The sequence below is a fragment of the Chlamydotis macqueenii genome, chromosome 14 (genome assembly GCF_036417535.1).
Source record: "Chlamydotis macqueenii isolate bChlMac1 chromosome 14, bChlMac1.mat, whole genome shotgun sequence".
NCBI lineage: Eukaryota > Metazoa > Chordata > Aves > Otidiformes > Otididae > Chlamydotis > Chlamydotis macqueenii.
In genome coordinates this window covers 18,786,061-18,804,676 of record NC_141569.1, presented here as the reverse complement: position 1 = coordinate 18,804,676, position 18,616 = coordinate 18,786,061, and the positions used below count along the sequence as shown (strand labels likewise).

The following is an 18,616-nucleotide window of genomic DNA, read 5'->3' as shown; positions in this document are numbered from 1 at the left end:
GCTGGACACCCCTTCCTGCCCTGCCACCTCTGGCTGGTAGTCCCTGCACCTCTGCGATGACCAGCACCACCACTGCTGCAAAAACTTCAGGTTACTGGGGTTCTCAGCTGGACCACAACCTCTACAGACAGTATGAAGGAAGAAATTCCTCACTGTGAAGGTGGTGGAACCCTGGCCCAGGTTGCCCAGAGAGGCGGTGGATGCCCCATCCCTGGAAGCATTCCAGGCCAGGTTGGCCGGGGCTCTGAGCGATCTGATCTGGTTGGAGATGTCCCTGCTCCTTGCAGGGAGGTTGGGCTGGGTGGGCTTTAAGGTCCCTTCCAACTCAAACTGTTCTCTGAGACTAAGGTTTGTTTAAACCCAATCAACACTTGAAGGCAAATGTCAAAACTTTGCCTGGCAACAAGCTCGCAAGCTCTTTTCAGAGCATCTTCTGCAAAACCAACTGTTGTGGGTGCAGCTGCATTTTCCCTCTCCATTCAGTGCTTCTCTTTGTACTCTGCCCCAGATAACTATTTTTTGTGCAATTATTTAAGCTGTTTGATCGCTGCCTGTCACACAGCATTCAAGAACCATATAGTATATGGGGCAATCAACCATCAACATCACTCAAAAAAAAAAAAAAAAACCAACCCAAAAAACCACCCAAACCCACAAAGAAAAATTAAAATGAACTAAAAATCCCTCTTCTTTGCAAGAACTGAGATTTACAAATGATCACAGGTGCCTCTGGGAAGAGGGGGGGAGGCTTTGCAGATGCTCTGGAAGCAGCTTCCAGAACAGAACCCCAGCGCTGGCAACGCGGCGGCAGCAAACAGCCCCGCTTTCGGGATGCCTGCCGGGCGCGGTGCTGGGACATGCCGAGGATTCGCTGCCACCTGCAAACTTTGCCATAAGGCTGAGGGGCAAATTCTCTCCCGCTGCAGTCACCTCGACGGGCTGCTGGCACTCGCCGAGCCGAGGAGGCAGGCAGATGCGGGCAGGGAAGGACCAGGCTGTGGTTTCCCCAGGATGAAACTTTGCAGCCCCTGAGCTGGTTTTGGGCACAGCTGTGTGAGCGGCCCCGATAGAGCTGCAGGAAGAGGACCAACGAGCCAGAAAACCACGTGGCTCTGGGGCTTTGCTTTTTCTTCTGGCTGGGGGGGAATCACCTGAGCCCGCTCCGGGCAAGCGCACAGCGGGTATGAGAGGGATGTGATTGGAGGGACGGCGGGCGCAGAAATATCCCGTGTGGGTTTTGCCATCTGAGCTTCATCCTCTGCAACCACAGGCTGAGGTTTTTTTAGCCTGGTCTATGAAACCTTGTGACTGGTTCATCACATGCTGACGCTGGGGACCGTTTTAAGGACATCTCAGCAGTGAGAGGAGCTTTCTCGTCACCGTGCATTAGGCAGGTGGTAGACTTCAGAGCCTGTGAGCTGTTGAGTTTTTCCCTTCTGGTAGGAAACTCAAAATACTTGTGCAGGCTTCCTAACACTTGGTTATTCCGACGAGTGACAGATTTGGACCAGGATCCCGGCCTCAGCTTTCCTGTGCGCATGAGTCACGGTGGCATCAGAGTACTGCTGTGCCAATCCGCCCTGGGCTGCAAGGGGTATTTTTAGGTCGGTTCACATCAGTGAGCTGTGCTGAGCGTGGCGAGGAGGTGCGAGACCAGAGGACGAAGCTTTCCGTGGGGGTTTGGTAGCATCGGCTGAACCAATGGACCCGACGCAGAGGGATGAGCCGGCGACGCGGCCCCTGCGCGGCTGCGAGCACGGGGCATCTCCAGCCAACTTGGTGGTGGATTTTGCTCTCTGAAGCATTTCAAGTGTGTAAAGTAAGATCTCTGCGCAGCCACTGAATTATTTATTGAATAATTTCTCCTGGCAAGGGGCCGGTATGCTGTAGATATTTTAGATACTTTAAATACCTCTGTTTACGTGTGATTACTCTGCTCTTTCTGTAAAATTGGACTTTCAGGACATTGAGCTCCTTGTTAGCGTTTTTCCTTTTTTAGCGGACGCTTGCAAAGATCTTGTGTCTTGCAAATGTGTTTCCTTGCTGATGCATTTCTCGGCAGCGCGGAGCAGGAGGGAGCAGAGGCCAGCGCCGCTGCTCTGGGTTGCTCGGGAGATTCCCGTTCTTTGTCTGCGCCTCGCCTTTGGCGTTGGGGTGGAGGAGGCCGGGGGGCCGGCGGGTCCCTGGGCTCTGGGCTCTGCCGCCAGCTCGGTCCCTGGGTGCTGTGGTCGGGATGAGGAGGAGCCTGTGCCAGTCATGCACCGGATATTTGGTGAGAAGGATTTTTTCTCAGGAGTGGGAGATGTCTCTGCAATAATGCTAATGGCATGATCGCTGGTCATGCAGAGCAGGGGGAAATTTTATTTTTTTTTATTTTTATGTATGTATTTGACATGCACACATACACAAGCATATACACCCCCATATGCAGATATATAATTGTATGTGTGTATGTATGTATATACAATGGTATGCAATCCTTTGGCAGCCTTCTCTCTGAGACAATTTTTCTGCACCTGGAGTGAAACTGCCTGCCAGTTAGAAAAGGTCCAGCTCACATCACCACCCGAGTTTATACCCCTGAACCCCTTTCATTCCTCCCTGCCCGCTCCCGGCTCCGCACAGCAACCAGAGGTCACGCCAAAGCGTTGCCGACTTCCTCGCCGTCAAGTTTGTTTGCCTTATTCCTCTCCAGCAGATCAGGGAGGCTTGACCTGGCTGGAAAGCCTTTTTCCACGGCGGATGACCCTGCCTCGCTGACCGGGGAGGGCTGGCACGGAGGGGGTGAGCGGGGAGGCAGTGGTGTGGGGACGGTCCAGTCCCACGCCCCAGGCGCCCGGTTCGGGGTGCACCGAGCCCCCGGCCAGCTCCGCCGGCACGGAAGCAATTGGGGCTAAAGAGGCTTATGTGCCATTGAAACCTCGTTCTTTAATAGTCTTGCTGGCAAACGGCCAGTTTAACAGATTGGGCGGGCCTGATTCCCAAAGGAAAGGGAGAAGGATGTTTTTATTAGTAAAACTAAAATACAGAAACTATAACCTTGCTTTTACTACTTTCCTTGCTCGCTGGGTGCTTCTCCAGTATCCGCTCCCCAGAGAGACGCCACAGCCTCGGAGGTTTGTGTGCCTTTCCTCCCTTGTTCACTGCCCGTGCAAATAAATGTCCCAGAGCAAACCCGTGTTCTGCATCCGTCGCCTCTCACTCCTTATGTTGCCTGAGCCCCGGTAATAATCCGAAAAAAGCAATTTGATCTCTGAACTGGTTTCTTTTTCTCCCCTCCCTCCCCTGCCAGTTATGACTGACTGAGTTATAATGGAACCATAGTAAATGAGGAGTAATGCCTTTGCTTTGATTCTTAAATTAAATAATTATTATTTGACCCTGCAAAGAATTGTGTAATCTAAGTAAAACACAGTAATTGTGGCTTATATATTGTTGAACTTGGGAGTCAATTATTTCACTCACAGTGGGTACAATTAAGCATCTGCAAGAGTTTGTTTTGGTCGGGTTTTGGTGAGTAGGGGCATTTATTTTATTTTATTTATTTATGGAAAACACAGTTTTGATGCAAATACGCTGTCCCAAAAATCAGCCGTGGGAGTTTGCTTTAGTGTGATCTGACTGAAAGTGAGAGACAGTCAATGGGGAAAAGGGCCACAGTGAAACGTGTCGCTTCGCAGGAGGAAAAGCTTACGGAAGTTTTAAATAGTATTAGCCTCGGCTTGGCGAATAATCCCAATAATTGCTGAATCCCGAGCAGCCACAGCTGATTAATGGTTGCAGAGTAGCAGGGTCCCTGCGTACGCAACGGGCAGGGCCGCGGGGTGGCCGGTGCCCGCGCTGCTCTCGGGGGGAGGCAGGTGCGGCAGCGATGTGTTTCGGGTCGCTGTTGTGGTGATGGGTTTGTGTAAGAATTACACGTGTGGGGCGGGAAGCGGCTAGGAGTTGTGCAGAAGTATGAGAGCCAAGTATCACTTGTGCTGTGCTTTCTTTTGGGGCTGCTTACTGGATTTCTGCATATTGATTCTTTCATAGTTCCTGATACTTTCGGTGCCCCTGTTTTCCCTTCATGTTTATCATCCCCTTTACTCTTTCTCGAACAGTTTGTCAGACTCGCCCGTTGTCTGGCTTCTGTCTCACGGCAGAGCAATTCTCCTGCAAGGTTTTCGGAAGCTCTCTGTAACGATCAATAAGTATATCGTGGCATTGCCTCTGATCGACACCGTTCAGCTGGTTCTGTGCCTGCTGTGAGGTGTGGCATCGCCATTTCCATGAACGCTGTAGTGTTTGAAACTATGAAAACGGAGAATAACAGTGACCCAGTGTCAGACTAGCTGAAAACAGAAAGGGGGCCGAGTGCCCCAAGCTTCCTAATTTTTTTCTCTTTAATTAAAACAAATGAGAAAAAATCTACAGGTTCGGAATAACCCGGGTATTGCATTGTGGCTGAAGCACAGCAAAGACCAAACTTCAGTTTTTGTGCCTGGAGATCTCATCAGATCATTTGTTCTCATAAAATCTTTTGCATCTCTGTCCATGCAAGTGTGAGACCAGTCTGGTGCCGGATGGCCGGCGTCACCCCTCCTCGGCCGAGCCAGACCACAACCCGACCGGCCTTTGGCTGGGAACCGAAGGTTCCTCCAGCTCCTCATTTTCTGTGCCCATACAAGCAAAATGTGCAGAGGTGCATGGGGAGGCTGCCTTGGCATCATCTCCGGTTTTAGTGACACCGGGGACTGGGAATTCATAGCCTGGGTGTCCTGAGAGCTGCTGCCCTGGCCAAGTCAGGAAGTCAGGGTACCTGAGCTACGTTTAACGACCGCGCTCCTCCCAGGATTGCTGTTCCACTGCGCGCTTGCATGAAACTTGGAAAAAGTTTTAAAAAAACCCCCAACAAACAAAAACCCAATTGCACTCTGCAAGCGATACCCAAAATCCCCAAACGCCCCGTGCCCGTGCAGTGACAGCAGCCTCTGCACGCGCATTTTCATAAATGCGTTAATCGTTGCGGTAGCTTCCGTTTGAATTGGCAGATGGGTTCCAGGGGTGCAGCCTCACTAGCACCTGCCCGTTTTATGTGTCCCTGTGGATTCTGGTGCTCCCTTACGCTCTGTGCATGGAGACTCTCACAAGATGGCTTGAACCCTCATCTCAAAGTCATCTGAACCTTGCGCAGATGCGAGCATGTTTTCCTTCTGCTGGGGAAGGTGAGGGACAGTGGCCCAAGTTTTGTTGGGTGCTTTCTTGTGTAAATGTTCTGCCACTGACCCCGTTTCAGGAAAGCAACCACAAATCTCAGAGTCTGGGGTCTGCGGTGCTGAATGTGAGAAAACACAGCTTCAAGGGTTGAGAAAGCTCAGACTGTTTCACTTGAGTGAAATCCCTCTAAATCCGCCTCTCTGCGCTGAGATGTTTTAGATCCTGTAAAATCTATTTCCTCGGTGACGTGAGCGAGCAGCCGGTGCCGTAGCCAGGGACACGGCTCTGCGGTGCGTGCCGGGGCTGTTCCTCTCGCAGCAGCTCGCTGTGGGTCTGCGGGATCTGAGCCATCGCCTGTCCGCTGCTGCGTTTTGTACTTCTCCGTTGCAAACAGTTAATTCTCTCCGACGTAGTGAAAAGCTGCTCATTTGGTTTTGGTTTATGCTATAAAGTCAAATGTAAATAGCCCTTTTTTTTTTTTTTTTTTTCCCCCCCACTTGATATAGGGGTAGTAACTAGCTGCTTTGCCCAGTTTCTGACATAAAACGAACCACCCGCCTCTTCCCGACCGCGCTGTGAGCGCTTGGTGGGCAGGCAGATAAAGGCGTCTCAGAAGTTTTCCTCCTTCCCAAGCAGGCGCCTGGGCTCTGACATAACGGGAGGAAGGATGTGCCTGCATGGCTGCCCGGGACGGGTAGAATTTTAATTGCATTCTGCATACACCAGTAGTCTGAGGCTGTTCCCACACTGGTTTGTGTCACTAAAACTCCCATTGACTGCACTGGAGTTACAGAGTCACTTCCAGCAGGAAAAGATCAAAAGCAAATCGCACAGTAGTGCCATTTGTAACTAACAAATAAATAAATAAGCGTTGTCCCTGTGGTGATGGCCTGTTGACAAAGGCTGGTTGAAGCCCAAAGACCAGCTGCAGAGGCCCTGGTCACCCAAAGCCTGGGCGTGGGAGGTTCAGGCAGTGCCTGCCAACTTAGAATGGAATCATCAAATCCCAGAATGGTTTGGGTTGGAAGGGACCTTCAAAGGCCATCTAGTCCAACCCCCCTGCAAGGAGCAGGGACATCTCCAACCAGATCAGGTTGCTCAGAGCCCCGTCCAGCCTGGCCTGGAATGTTTCCAGGGATGGGGCATCCACCGCCTCTCTGGGCAACCTGGGCCAGTGTTCTACCACCCTCAGTGTAAAAAATTTTTCCTTATCTCCAGTCTGAACCTACCTCCCTCTATTTTGAAGCCATTACCACTCATCCTATCGCACCAGGCCCTGCTGAAGAGTTTCTCCCCACCTTTCCTGCAGCCCCCTTTAGGCACTGGAAGGCCCCTCTAAGGTCTCCCCAGAGCCTCCTCTTCTCCAGGCTGAACAGCCCCAGCTCTCACCCATGGCTGTTTCCTCCTGGTAATGGACCAGTGCTTCTTGCTTTCTCAAAACTGCTTTCTTCCATGCCCCCTTGCATATTTGTTTCTCATTTCTCTGCCATGGAATTACTGTAGGAATCCAGTGGTAATGTGAAGTCTCGTTTGGAATAAATAGAAACATCAGCATTTCCACGTGCATGGATGCTGTGCCCCGCTCCCTCGCTTGCGCCCAGGGCTGCTTGCTTGTGGGGAACACGCACCGCAGTAGGGCAGCGGATTCACCGCGGGTACCAGAAATGGGACAAAACCGCCGGAGAAGGGATGCGGAGGGCGTGCTGCTGCTGCTCCTGAGACCGCGGTGACAGCAGCGGCCGCTCGCGGTGCGCTCTGGGGCATGACGCTGCCTTGCTGATGGGAAACCCAGCCCAACCGTGCTGGCTCGTTTTTATTGTTATTGTTATTATTTCTTTTCCTGATCACATGAGAAATATATTTAACAGAGAGCGCGTGATGGTGAGGCACTCGCCTGCTCGGCTTGAGTCGTTGGAGCAGGCTGTGGTCCGGGCAGCCCTGAGCCCTGTTTTCGCAGGGTGCTGGGGTGTTTCTCCTCGTTTCTCCTCTGTCTGGACCGCGCTGTTCCTCCGAAACACACCTGGACCCCTTTCCTGGGCACCTTCCCAAGGCAGGTTCGCTGCCCCGAGCAGATCAAGTACGGGCTCATCACCAGTCACGTTAGGATGCAAAAATCAAGATTAAGTGTTGCAAAAGCCAAGCCGGATGAGCTTTGTGGTGCAAAAATCGAATGTGATCAGAAATGGGGGTCGCTGACTGGAGCTGCAGGTCTCAGGTTGAATGAGAGGATTCAGAGGTGCTGGGAACTTCCCCCGCCTGGGTCAGCTCACTCCTGAGAACAGGATCTTGTTCGTAATGTGTATGTTTGTCATCATCGAACTCCGATTATTCAGTGAAAGTGGGAAAACATAAGCAGGTGACTCTGTGAACCTTCTCCTCACCCTGCAAGCACTTCTGCTTAGCTCTCCCAGGGACCCCAGCACGCTTGTTGCATTTGGGCAGAAAACTAGGTGGATTTCTGCTTTCAAGTGTATTTTTCTAATATTATTTCCCATTGCTGACATTTCCATTGCTGTGGCATGCTCTGAGATGCCCCGCAGTGTAGTTAAAATGAGCCACGTACAAGGAGTACTTACGTGTTGTGTTTTTGTTTTTTATTTTTGAATCATAAAGGATCTCAAAATCCTTTTGCACAGTTTGTGGTCACAGGGATCTCTAAGTTCACCATGACCTCCCTCACCACCTGCTTCCCTTGAGCAGGGAAAAGTGGATTTCTGTCTTCCTGTCATAAGTATTTATTTAATGCAGCTGATGTGGCTGTGAATGGAGGATTTGGGCACCTGTTCCAGGGGTATGGTCTGCTGCACGGCAAAACCTTTGGGTCAGTGGGAAATAATGGCCCAAGCAGGGATTTAGGAGAGGGCAGCAGAATGTGACACAAGCGGTCAGAAGTAAGAAATGTACCGCGGGCGTTTGGTTGAGATGAACGTTCTGATTTATCTCTGGGCGCAGATGGAACGAGCTGTTTCCCTGTAAGTCTTGTGTAACTTTGGCCGCGGCAGCGCTGTTCACCTCACCGCAGAGGCAGACGCTGCCAACCGCACCCTGCGCGTGGCACTCGACGGCCCCGCCAGCGCCCCGTAAGGGCAACGTGCTCCCTGAAAACCCAGAGAGCACTGTGCCAGTCCCTTTGCTCCAGCCAAATACCTCCCAGCAGCTATAAGTGATTCTTAATTCTGTATTAAAGCACCATATCTTTTTTTTTGTCAGATTAAAAGTGCGCTTTTGATGTCCTTAGAGCAAATTTTTCAAAATCCAGGTACTGACATAAGCAATACCAGACACATGTCAGAGGGATGCAAAGTCTATAATAGAAATAGTTTCAGTGTAACCAGCAACCGTGGCAAACTGGGTGGCTACCTGTGGTGGGACAGGCTGTGTTTCTGGGAGCAGATGGTTTCCAGTGGGACTGGCTGGAATGCTTTGGCGCAAAAAGCGAATTCATCGGTAAATGACTAGCTGCCTCGCTGAGCTCTCCCACCTTTGGTAGTTCGCTTGTAAAGGTGTGTTTGGCAAGCTGCTTTTCGTGGCCTGATGTGGAGAAATCAGCGTTCCATCTTCGTTCATCCTTACGTCACTGCAGCCACGCCACCAATATTTTATCGGATGGGGAGATTTCTGGAAGGAGGCTCAAAGCTCTGGAGAAAATTACCCCACGGGTGGGTATTGCCCAGTAACATCACTGGGATGCTGTCATCACTGCAACCGTTCTTGGAGGGGCTGGTTGTGGTCCCAGAGGGGCTGGTTGTGGTCCCTGAGGGTTTGCACAGTCGGGAACGCTCTTGGGAGCAGCGGTGGCTGCGGGATGCTGGATGGCTGGACTAGAGACCACGGGAGGGAGATGGCCCCGAAGATGGGATCTGTCCCACTACCACTGCTCCCTGCTGCCACTCGCCTTGGTGTAGCCCAACAACGGGTGAGATTAAATGTTCGCTGTGTGGATTTTTTTTTTTTGGCTTGTGCAAACTTAAAAACCTTGTGCCAGGAGTGCCCCCGCTTGCAGGCTGGCCTGCTCCGGCATAAATATGGGAAAAGGCTGCGGGAGGGCAGTCCTGACCTTCCCTGTCACCCAGACACTGTTCCCAGGAGGAAAAACAGCCAGTTTGTGTTAACATCAGCAGTGCCATCGTGCAGCAGTGCTGGCCCCCCCGTGGGAGCGAAGTCCCCCCGTTCATCACTTGGGAGCTCTGTGGGCTGGAGCGGGGCCCCAGGGCGAGGGGAAAGGGGCTGCCTGGGCTCCTGTGGCAGAAAAAGCTTGTTTTTCTTTAAGATGCTGACTGCTGGTGAAGTAATAAATAGAGCTGTGGGGCTTAACAGGAAACCTTAACTGTTCGGATCCCCTCTTCTGGGACATCTGCTTGGCTTGTCCCTGGCAGGGCTGGCCGTTATCGGAGACTCCCTGGCAGGGAGCTGATACCGGGCCGTTACTGCAAATACCAGTTATTTAAAATGCTGCTTGCACGCTCTGCACCCCGCCCTGCGGGACGGCCCGGCGCAGAACGCCCCGGCACTTCTCCCGCCCGGGAGCCGGCCATCTCCGGCACGGGGCACCCCGAGGCATCGCGTCCGGCGCGGCTGCAGGGTGGGGACCCCGTGCTCTCAGCCTGATACCCCCCGCTGCCTTATCCCCGCTCTGCAGTCACCTCTCGTTTCTTCCAGGAGCCGTTAAAGTGATGAAACAAAACTCTCTGTGGCTGGAGTCACCTATCATTTTCCCTGATGGAAATCTTAAGGAGCTTGAAGTTGAGAATGTGAAGCTGGCGGAAAGGCAGGAGTGGGGTTTGGGAGCGTGTCTGCCAGGCGCGCTGGCCGTGCCCCGCTCCACGTGAGCCGCGGGCACCGTGCTGCTCGGGGAGGGCAGAGCAAGCTCCTGGCAGCCCTGCGGGTAGCGTTGTAGCCAGATCCCAGAGCTCATCACGGCGTCTGTCTGCTGCGAATAACCGCAGCTGCATCGCTGAACGTACATTTGTGCTCGGTTGTCCTTTCGGTCTGCTCCCGCTCCCCCTTCCAGGGATGTTTCCTCCTTTCTCGTACCCTTTCCAGAGAAGCTGTTCATCTCAAGCTAAGGCTTTTGTTGGTTGGCAGCCCCTCGAGTCAGCAGAGCCAACAAGCGAAAGCGTGTTCTCCCCTTCCCGAGCCATGCGGAGACCCGCGGCGTGACCTGACCGCCTGTTTCTGGCTCTTGCAGAGTTTGCCGTTTCGCTCGTGGAGAAGATGCAGGCTCAGGAGATCCTGCGGAGCCTGCGGCTCCCCGAGTTCGACGACCTCAGCCAGTTTTTCCGCAACCTGCCCGCCACGGCGCTGGTGGGCATCGGTGCCTTCGCGGCCGTCGTTGCCTACTGGTTTGCCAGCCGGCCCAGGGCCGTGAAGCCGCCGTGCGACCTGCGGATGCAGTCGGAGGAAGTCGAGGTGAGGCCAGGGGCGCGCCGGACGGAGAGGCTGGGGTTCACCCCAGGTCCGCGTGCCTGGGAGGGACACCGCAGGGTCACCAGGAGGTGCTGCTGCTGGTTTTGAGGGCTCCCCAATCTCACCCTGAAATCAGCGGTGTAGGCCAGGGATCACTTCGCTACTTAATTCTCCTTTTTTTCTGTAAACTGGAAAACTAGAATACAATCCATGAATTCATTCTCTTAGCTTTTCAGTAACATTTTGGTCTTAGCTTTACTTAACCATCCATGACCGAAAACTCCAGGAGCTGCGGTTGCATGGGGGAAGCCACTGAAAGGCAGCGGTTGATACGATCAAATCGCTGGCGCCTCTTGTGCATGCCCGTTTGCTGCTGCAAACTTGGTCATAACAAGAAAAAGCAGACCCAAATCTGTGCTCAGAGGCTGAGGAGTTATTAATTCTCATGCTTGCAAAAGGTTTTAAAGATTAATGAAGCTGCTCCGTTTTAAAGAGCAGGAATATTTCTGGAAATTGTTTCCACTTAAATTAGTGTCTGAAAGTGTGACGAGAATTTTTAAAGCCTTTTGTGATGTCCCCTCTAAAACGTTATTGTCTGTAATTCCAACGACTTTTTTAAAGGGTGGGAGGAATTCGCATTTTCCAAGACAGTTTTCCCCTGTGGTTAGGGCTTTGGTGAGACTTTCTTCCGACTCACGGCTCGGTCCCAGCTTGGTCACTCTCGGTGCCCATGGTGGAGCCCAGAGCAGTCGCTCCCGCCTGCACATCCCCACTCTGTTACTTGCGGAGTTAGAATTCCTCCTCAAATCTCCTTGGGCAGCATCAGCCATCTCCTGTGACAACGAGCTGGGTCCAGTGCTCCTCTCTGGGCAGGTGTTTCTCCATGTTACTGGGGTGCTGAAGTGGACGTCCCATCTCTCCCATCCCTTTTGGTTCTGGGGCAGGAACACGGTGGTGGCTGCAGAGGTCTCTCCAGCACTTGGGGAGCGTTCTGCTTTATGGCTCTGCGTTTCCCGCCCATCAAGCGGTGCCAACGGCTGTGTCACGTTGTGTCACATCATGTCACGCAGGGCCTGGCTGGGGCACGCCGGTCGGTGATTGGGGACAGCCCACAGCTGCTGACGCACTACTACGATGATGCCAGGACCATGTACGAGGTCTTCAGGAGGGGATTCAGCATCTCCGGTGAGAACACGGTGACGGGGAGGCCTGGGAGGCCAACATAGGTGTGGGAGGCCCATTGATAAAGACCCAAGGAGCATCGACTCCCCAAACCTGTAGGAGGGCCAAGGACTGTAGGGGCCAGGGAGTGTGAGGCCAAACGTCTGTGAGAGGTCAAGAGACTCTATGAGGCTAAAATATTGTGGGGTGATGAAAAGGCATGGGAGGCCCATTGAGGGTGTGGGAGGATGAAAATGTGTGGGTGGTTGAAGAAGCGAAGAGGCCCAAAACGTGTGGGAATCCACAAAAGTGAAGAAGGTCACATGAGTGTAGCAGCTCAAAGAGTGGGGGTTCTGAAAAGGTGCAGGAGGGAGAAAGCAATTGAGAGGAGCACAGCGTGGTGTGGGAGGCCCAGCAAGCGGACATCTTGGAGAACGGGGAGCCCAGAGAGTGGAGGCCAATACAGTGGAAACAAGGTGAAGGGAGACCCAGAGGTGGAGGCCCAAATAGAGTGGGAGGCCTGAGGGGCAGAGGCCAGGGAAGTGGGAGATCCAGAGAGTGGGAGGTCCAAGGAGTGGATGCCAAGGAAAGTGGAGGTCCCGCTTTTTGGAGCGTGGGGTTTATAGTTAGGGTTATTATTTGCAACGTGCGTTATTTTGCCCTTGATGTAATTGAATTTTACTGTGCAATCTCTTGGTACCACGAGATCTTTTTTGCCACCACTGGCAGACAGCTTAATGTCCTGAATTTTGCAGCATCAGCAAATCATATCATATCATCATGTATTATTCATTTCTAGAACATTTACAAATGCATAAAACGGGGCTGATCTGAGCATAGAACTGTGGAATCCAACAGACCTCTTTCTCCACTGCAAATGCTGACTCTTATTTCTGCTTGTCGCTGCCTTTTCATCAGTAACGTGTCCAGCTTACCTTTTATTCCACAACAGGACGGGGTAAGGGACTCTGCAAAAGCCCTGAGGAAAGCCGAGTGTGGTGCATCAGCCCATCGCCCTTACCCCACGATCGATGGTACCATCAAAGAGCTCCCACACATTTGTGAGACATCATTTCCCGCTCCAAAAAGTCACAATGGCTCTTCCCTGCTCTAGCATAACTATTTCTGTGTCCGCTTACGATGTCCCACCTTGCTGAACACACCAATTTCATTGGCAGATTATTTTTGGTACCTCCACAGCCTCTGGAATTGCAAATATTCCACCCCGCAGGACAGGGGGACATAAATAACTCAGTAGGTGTGTGGAGGGATGGATCTGGTGCAGCTGAGTACAGTTAGCAAATTAATTAAACTTCTCAAACGCTCCTCCTGTCACGCAGTGCTGCGTATTGTCTTACCCTCCTCTGGAGTAGGCTGCACTGAAAATGGCAGTTTTCACTTTGAAGTGTTTGAATCAAAAGGCAGCGAAAGCAGCGGGAGCCGGTGTCGGGGATGAAAGCCCTCGTCAGACGCTAGCGCTCACGCTGCCTTCGGAGAAGTCTCTTAACGAGGCTGTTTGAGGGGAACTGCAGCTCAGGGAGGAGGATGGAAGCGACTCTTCGGGGGATCCCAGCGGCCAGTCACCTGTTGGCCGCACTCCTGTGTTTAATTTGAGCGGGCTTGCCGTGAGCTCTGCCCCAGGAGCATGAGCCGACCCCGATAACAATGGATTTACTCTTTGGGGGCTCTGCTGCATCCCCGCAGCGTGGGCTGCGCATTAACTCCTGGCACTGCCCCCATAACTCCGTCATCTCTGCTTCTGTCTTCCAGAAAACGGCCCCTGCCTGGGGTTCAGGAAGCCCAAGCAGCCCTACCAGTGGCTGTCGTACAAGGAGGTGAGCTGCAGAGGACACCCTCGCAGAGTCCTCTTCCCCTGCCCGGGGGTAGCGATGCACCCATCAGCAACGCGTGTGCGCTGGGCGGGGAGGTGGCTAATGCATCCCGGCGTTGTGCAGTCAGCTCGGCCTTGGGGGCCTGGCTCAGCGCCGTTAGCCCGCTCTTGACATTGGCATGGACACGCCCCAAGCCATGGGTGTTGCCAACCAGAGGCCAACTGCTAGTCAACTCCTAATGGCTGGTCATAACATAAAAACTGGGCTTTTAGACAGCAAATACAATAATTTGAGAGCCTCCCTGAATAAGCTAAGTCTTGCTTAGTTTGGTGGTGCTTATATTACTCTTTTTAATGTAATTTTTTTTCTTTCCAAATTCCAGGTGGCTGAAAGAGCAGAAGCTCTGGGTTCAGGGCTGCTTCAGCAGGGCTGCAAGCCATCCACAGAGCAGTTCATTGGGGTCTTTGCTCAAAATCGTCCAGAGGTGAGGTTTTAAGTTCCACTCTATGCTGTATTAATAATGTTCCTGACTTGTCAGCTTCTTTTATACTTGAAGCTTGTTCTGAAGCGTGTTAAATCGGCTTCCACGGTCCCCTTCTCACCTTCATGCTTTGATGTCCTCCTGCAGTGGATCATTTCAGAGCTGGCTTGCTACACCTACTCCATGGTGGTGGTTCCCCTCTACGACACCTTAGGTCCTGGAGCCATTCGTTACATCGTCAACACAGGTAAAAAAAAAAAAAAAATTATGTAATCCTCTCAGAAACAGGTTTTGTTGCTCAGAATGGTTTATTTTCTTCTGCTTTCCAAAAGATGGGTGATTTTACTTGTTGAGTGTCTTGAGAGGTTTCTGGGGAGCAATGTGTCCCCGTGCTGGGTTAGGGCCGCCTCTGCTGCGTTTCCCATGTACCCAGTCATGCACAGCCATAGATGGGGCCACCCTGACAGCGGGAATTACTCCACGGCCACCCACTCCTGTGCTGCTTCGTGTTTTGCCTCCTGGATTTTTTAGCCCACGTGGCGAGCAATTTTAGTTTTTGAACTGAATCCCAGAATAATTGTAGATGTCAGTTACAGCTTGGGCATTGATTTAGGTTAGCTAAAGGCAGTGATTTTCAAAGAGAAATGTATGTTATGTTCCTGATGGTAGCCTGAAGCAAATATCAGACCTGAGATAATGTTAGCGATGAGCCAGCAGCCAGGCTTGCATTCAGAAAGATTTCCTGTAAACAACTCGTTTGGCTGCTTTTCTTCCAGCTGACATTTCCACGGTCATTTGTGACAAACCTGAAAAAGCCAGAATACTCCTGGACCACGTGGAGAGGAGAGAAACGCCGGGTCTGAGCTCCATCATCCTGATGGACCCGTTTGAGAAGGAGCTGATGGAGAGAGGGAGACGCTGCGGTGTTCGCATCCAGACCATGCAGGAGGTGGAAGTAAGTTTGCTCTCCTGCTCTTTTTATTGTTTTTTGTCGTTTCTGTAAAAAGAGAGTAAAATATACAGGGGCTTGTGAACTGCGTGGCACGTTCGGTGTCTGGAGAGCACAGCAGAGCAGTTGTGGCTGGTAAGATTGACGCACGGCTCAGTGTGGTTGCCTCTCAAGTGTTATTCCTCGCTGGCAGGAGCCAACATTTCATTCCTTCCTGCTCAAATATCAGCTGCTAACTAAGCCTGGAAAGGGGGGCTGCTGTTCGAGACGCTGTCCTCCTACATGTAAGCCTACAACCTTACAGTTCTCTGAAGCAGCCTGGATCCAGCTCAGCCAGCCCAAGCAGCACTTGAGATCCAAGGACGGCATTGCAGTTGATGCAAGAAACTTTGGACAGAAAAGATGTGTCAGCCACAAACTCTTCTGCTCTAGCTCACGCTCTGCCTGAGTGGTTTGCAGATCATTAGCGAGCGGGTTACACCACTGGGAATCAGAGTGAAAATAATTTTTGTTACTTTTTTCTCTTTCAGGACTGTGGCCGTGAGAGCCGCCACGTGCCTGTGGTGAGTGTTGGCGTGCTGCTTTCCCCGCTTAGAGCTGCAGCTGGCTGTGTTACGCTTACTTCACTGACAAAAGTGAAGAGTTTGCTCTGGGTGGAAGGAAGGTGTGTGTCTGTAGGGGCAATGCCCTGTGACCCTCCCCAGGTCCAGGCAGTGGAGGAGCCCCGGGACGGTTGATGCCATCCGCTGGATATGTGCCGTATTTGCTTTGTAGTGCCCGGGACGCTTAACTGAGATAGTTCATCCTTGCTGAACATGTTACTGGGACAGTAATTAAACGCCGTTATTAAGCCACACTAATTCCACTACTCATCCCAGTTGGCGCTGGGAGAACGCGTTTGCACCCTTGGCTTTCCAGTGGGGTTCCTGTAGCTCAGAGACACTACTTGGCAGTATTTCTCCAGATATTTTTGGAAAATTGCATTGGTATTTTTCACTGGCTGCTCATACTTGAGCAAAACTTTCAACAGCAGCCTCCGACTTTGAGGCTGCTTATTTGTCACCCAGAACGGCACACGGGTGCAGTGGTGCTGAGAACACAGATGCTGCTGGAACAGGAGTAATCGGCAGCCTCAGAAAGTGGTCCCCTGCTGTGGATCACCACACGTTTCCAGAATTTATCTGGAAATCAGTAAATTATCTCAAGTTTTCCCACACACCTACAGGTATAGATGGTGTCGTTGAAAATATGAACTGCAAGACACAAATGTTCCGTCCAGGTTTTCTTACACTAAAGCATGCCCTTAGTGCAGCTGGAGCCAAACAGAAGGGAGGAATAGAGTCTGCATCAACTGAAGAGACCTGACAAAAGAGAGTTTTATGATGGTCTTTTACGTTTGCCAAGGGGAATGAAAGCTTTTTATGGCAGAGCTGAACTACAATCATTTGATCTTTAAGTTTATACAATGACAGCAGTCTACCATTGACTCTTCTTCATTTGATTGATCTGATTTTTTTTTTTTTTCCTTATATGTGTATTTCTAGCCTCCTCGACCAGAAGATCTATCAATCGTTTGTTTTACTAGTGGCACTACAGGTAAAAGAATAGGCATTTTAATCTCAAAATATTAGAATAGATTATAAAATGAATTATTAATACCACCTCAATATGTGCAGACATGCTATTATACTGATACGGCAATGATACTTCTATGCATTTTTAATATTTAAGAATATATATGTACATACCTTTCTGTAGATTGCAAATCAAAAATAATGATATCTTTGTTTCACTGGAATTCCCTGGCGCACACTTTGGCAGTTGTCTGGAAATCTGCCCATGTTCTGCCTCCTGTTTTGCAGTGCAGTTATGAAATGCTTGATTGATTAGTATTTATCTTCTGCAGATGTTTTTTAAAAAAAAAAAAAAAAGGCAGGTTCCACAGCTTTCCATTCTCTGTCCCAAGAACACCCATGTCCCCAGCCCCGCCAGCGTCCCTCCTCCGCGGCGTGGCCCAGCTTGCTCGCGCGTGGCCCATCTCTTCGGGCTGGCCCTGGGGCTCGGTGTGCTGGGGCGGGCTCCGGGACAAGCCTGGGCAGCCTGCGCTGCCGGTGCTCGCACGCCGCTGGCGCCTTTTTTGTAGAGAGGTTAAGCAGCATCGTTTTCCTGCCTCTTCCTAGCAGGAGCAGCGCTTTCTTCTCTCTCCAGACCCTGGTTTTCGTACAGCTTGCGGGAATTTCCTGCTCTGGAGAACTCAATTTCCATAACATCTACCAAAATGCTGTACAGCAAACAGACGGGCGGACAGCGCAGATGCACAAGGCGTGATTGCTTGGGAAACCGCCTTTATACTGACCTGCAGGGAAGGACCCTGCTCCCCGGGCCGCTGCAGCGGCTCTTCCAGGCTCACCTGTGCTCTCAGGATTGCTCAAGGCTTGGTCTGACCCTCCACCATCCCGATTCGGCTTCCACTCACCCAGGCAAGCAGAAGATCATAGAATCGTAGAGTGGTTTGGGTTGGAAGATGCCACTTGACACCAAGCTGCCCTCCGAGAAGGGAGCTGCTTGTGCTGCTCAGCCTGCAGAGCACAACGCCTGCAGAACAGGCTGAGCAAGAGGGGACATCTTCATCTTCCTCCTCACAGAGAAGACTTGTACTGCAGATCAGGTAGGCAACTACTTTACCAGTTCCAAGCACAAACTCAAAATATGTTGAAGGGCTTTGGTTTTTTTTTTTGTTTTTGTTTTTGTTTTTTTTTTACCTTCATGCATCGCTCTTAGTTTTGAGACCTGTGCACTTCAGAGCACCCAAGGCAGTGCACTGCGTGAAAGCAGCCTGTGACTCCGCGCTGTCTCAGCAGCGGGAATTCCTAAAAGGAAAAGGCTGAGCCCAGCGCAGGATGGGGACGTCTCAGCCGAGCACGGCGCCAGCGCCGGCTGTGCCAGCGCAAAGTGGCCGGGCACGAGTGGGAATGGTAGGAAACCAAAGGAGACGAGCCTACAGATACCGTGGGGCACAACTTGATTGTGTGGACTTTAAAGTGCAGAGCAATTATTTTTTCAAGTCACATTTTTATTGATATTTTTATTTCTAAATAAGAAATTCTGAATAGAGGGGGGTTTGGTGTTTTGGGGCTTTTTTAATGTGCAAATGCAGTCACGGGACAGTTTCGGACTTGGTGCTTTTCTTAGGAACGTGCCTGAAGTTACAGAAATAGGACAACCAGGGAGCTCATTCGCTTTCTCCCACCCAAAGCAGAGATTTCAAATTCTGCACATCACCTGCAAACTGAACTCTGAGTGGTGCATTGTGAGCCACCAGCCCATCCTCTGCTGCTGGGGGGCTTTGCACATCACCCTCAGGCTTTTCCAGGGGTTGCATCAACACTGGTCTGCTTTCCACGCTGTGCTCTGATGTCAAAGGCTCGGCTGTTTGTGTAGCCCACGTTGGGGTATTTTTAATGACCAGATTCAGAATTTTCCTACAACGGATATGTTCGCAAGTGCTTTTTCAGTTCTGAAGGGCTCTAAATATTTTTGTGTGGTATGAAACCAATCTTCGCTATAGAGTCTGTTACTTGGAAATTG

The 18,616-nt window shown here is 51.4% G+C and overlaps 1 protein-coding gene across 9 annotated transcripts in view; it reads left to right on the top strand.

Moving 5' to 3' along the window:
- The window catches only part of ACSL6 (acyl-CoA synthetase long chain family member 6), a 56,256-nt gene that overhangs the window by 14,383 nt on the left and 23,257 nt on the right, over positions 1-18,616 (top strand). For 6 of the 9 annotated variants that reach the window (XM_086758802.1, XM_086758800.1, XM_086758801.1 and 3 more), the window contains exons 2-9: positions 10,388-10,608; positions 11,676-11,790; positions 13,537-13,601; positions 13,981-14,082; positions 14,227-14,326; positions 14,856-15,034; positions 15,559-15,591; positions 16,573-16,624. In XM_086758802.1, coding sequence (XP_086614928.1) covers positions 10,388-10,608; positions 11,676-11,790; positions 13,537-13,601; positions 13,981-14,082; positions 14,227-14,326; positions 14,856-15,034; positions 15,559-15,591; positions 16,573-16,624 — 867 coding nt within the window. Of the gene's footprint in view, positions 1-1,708; positions 1,820-2,169; positions 2,273-3,048; positions 3,117-10,387; positions 10,609-11,675; positions 11,791-13,536; positions 13,602-13,980; positions 14,083-14,226; positions 14,327-14,855; positions 15,035-15,558; positions 15,592-16,572; positions 16,625-18,616 lie in introns of those variants that run through there. The other 3 variants (XM_086758797.1, XM_086758794.1, XM_086758799.1) reach the window with 3 other exon arrangements.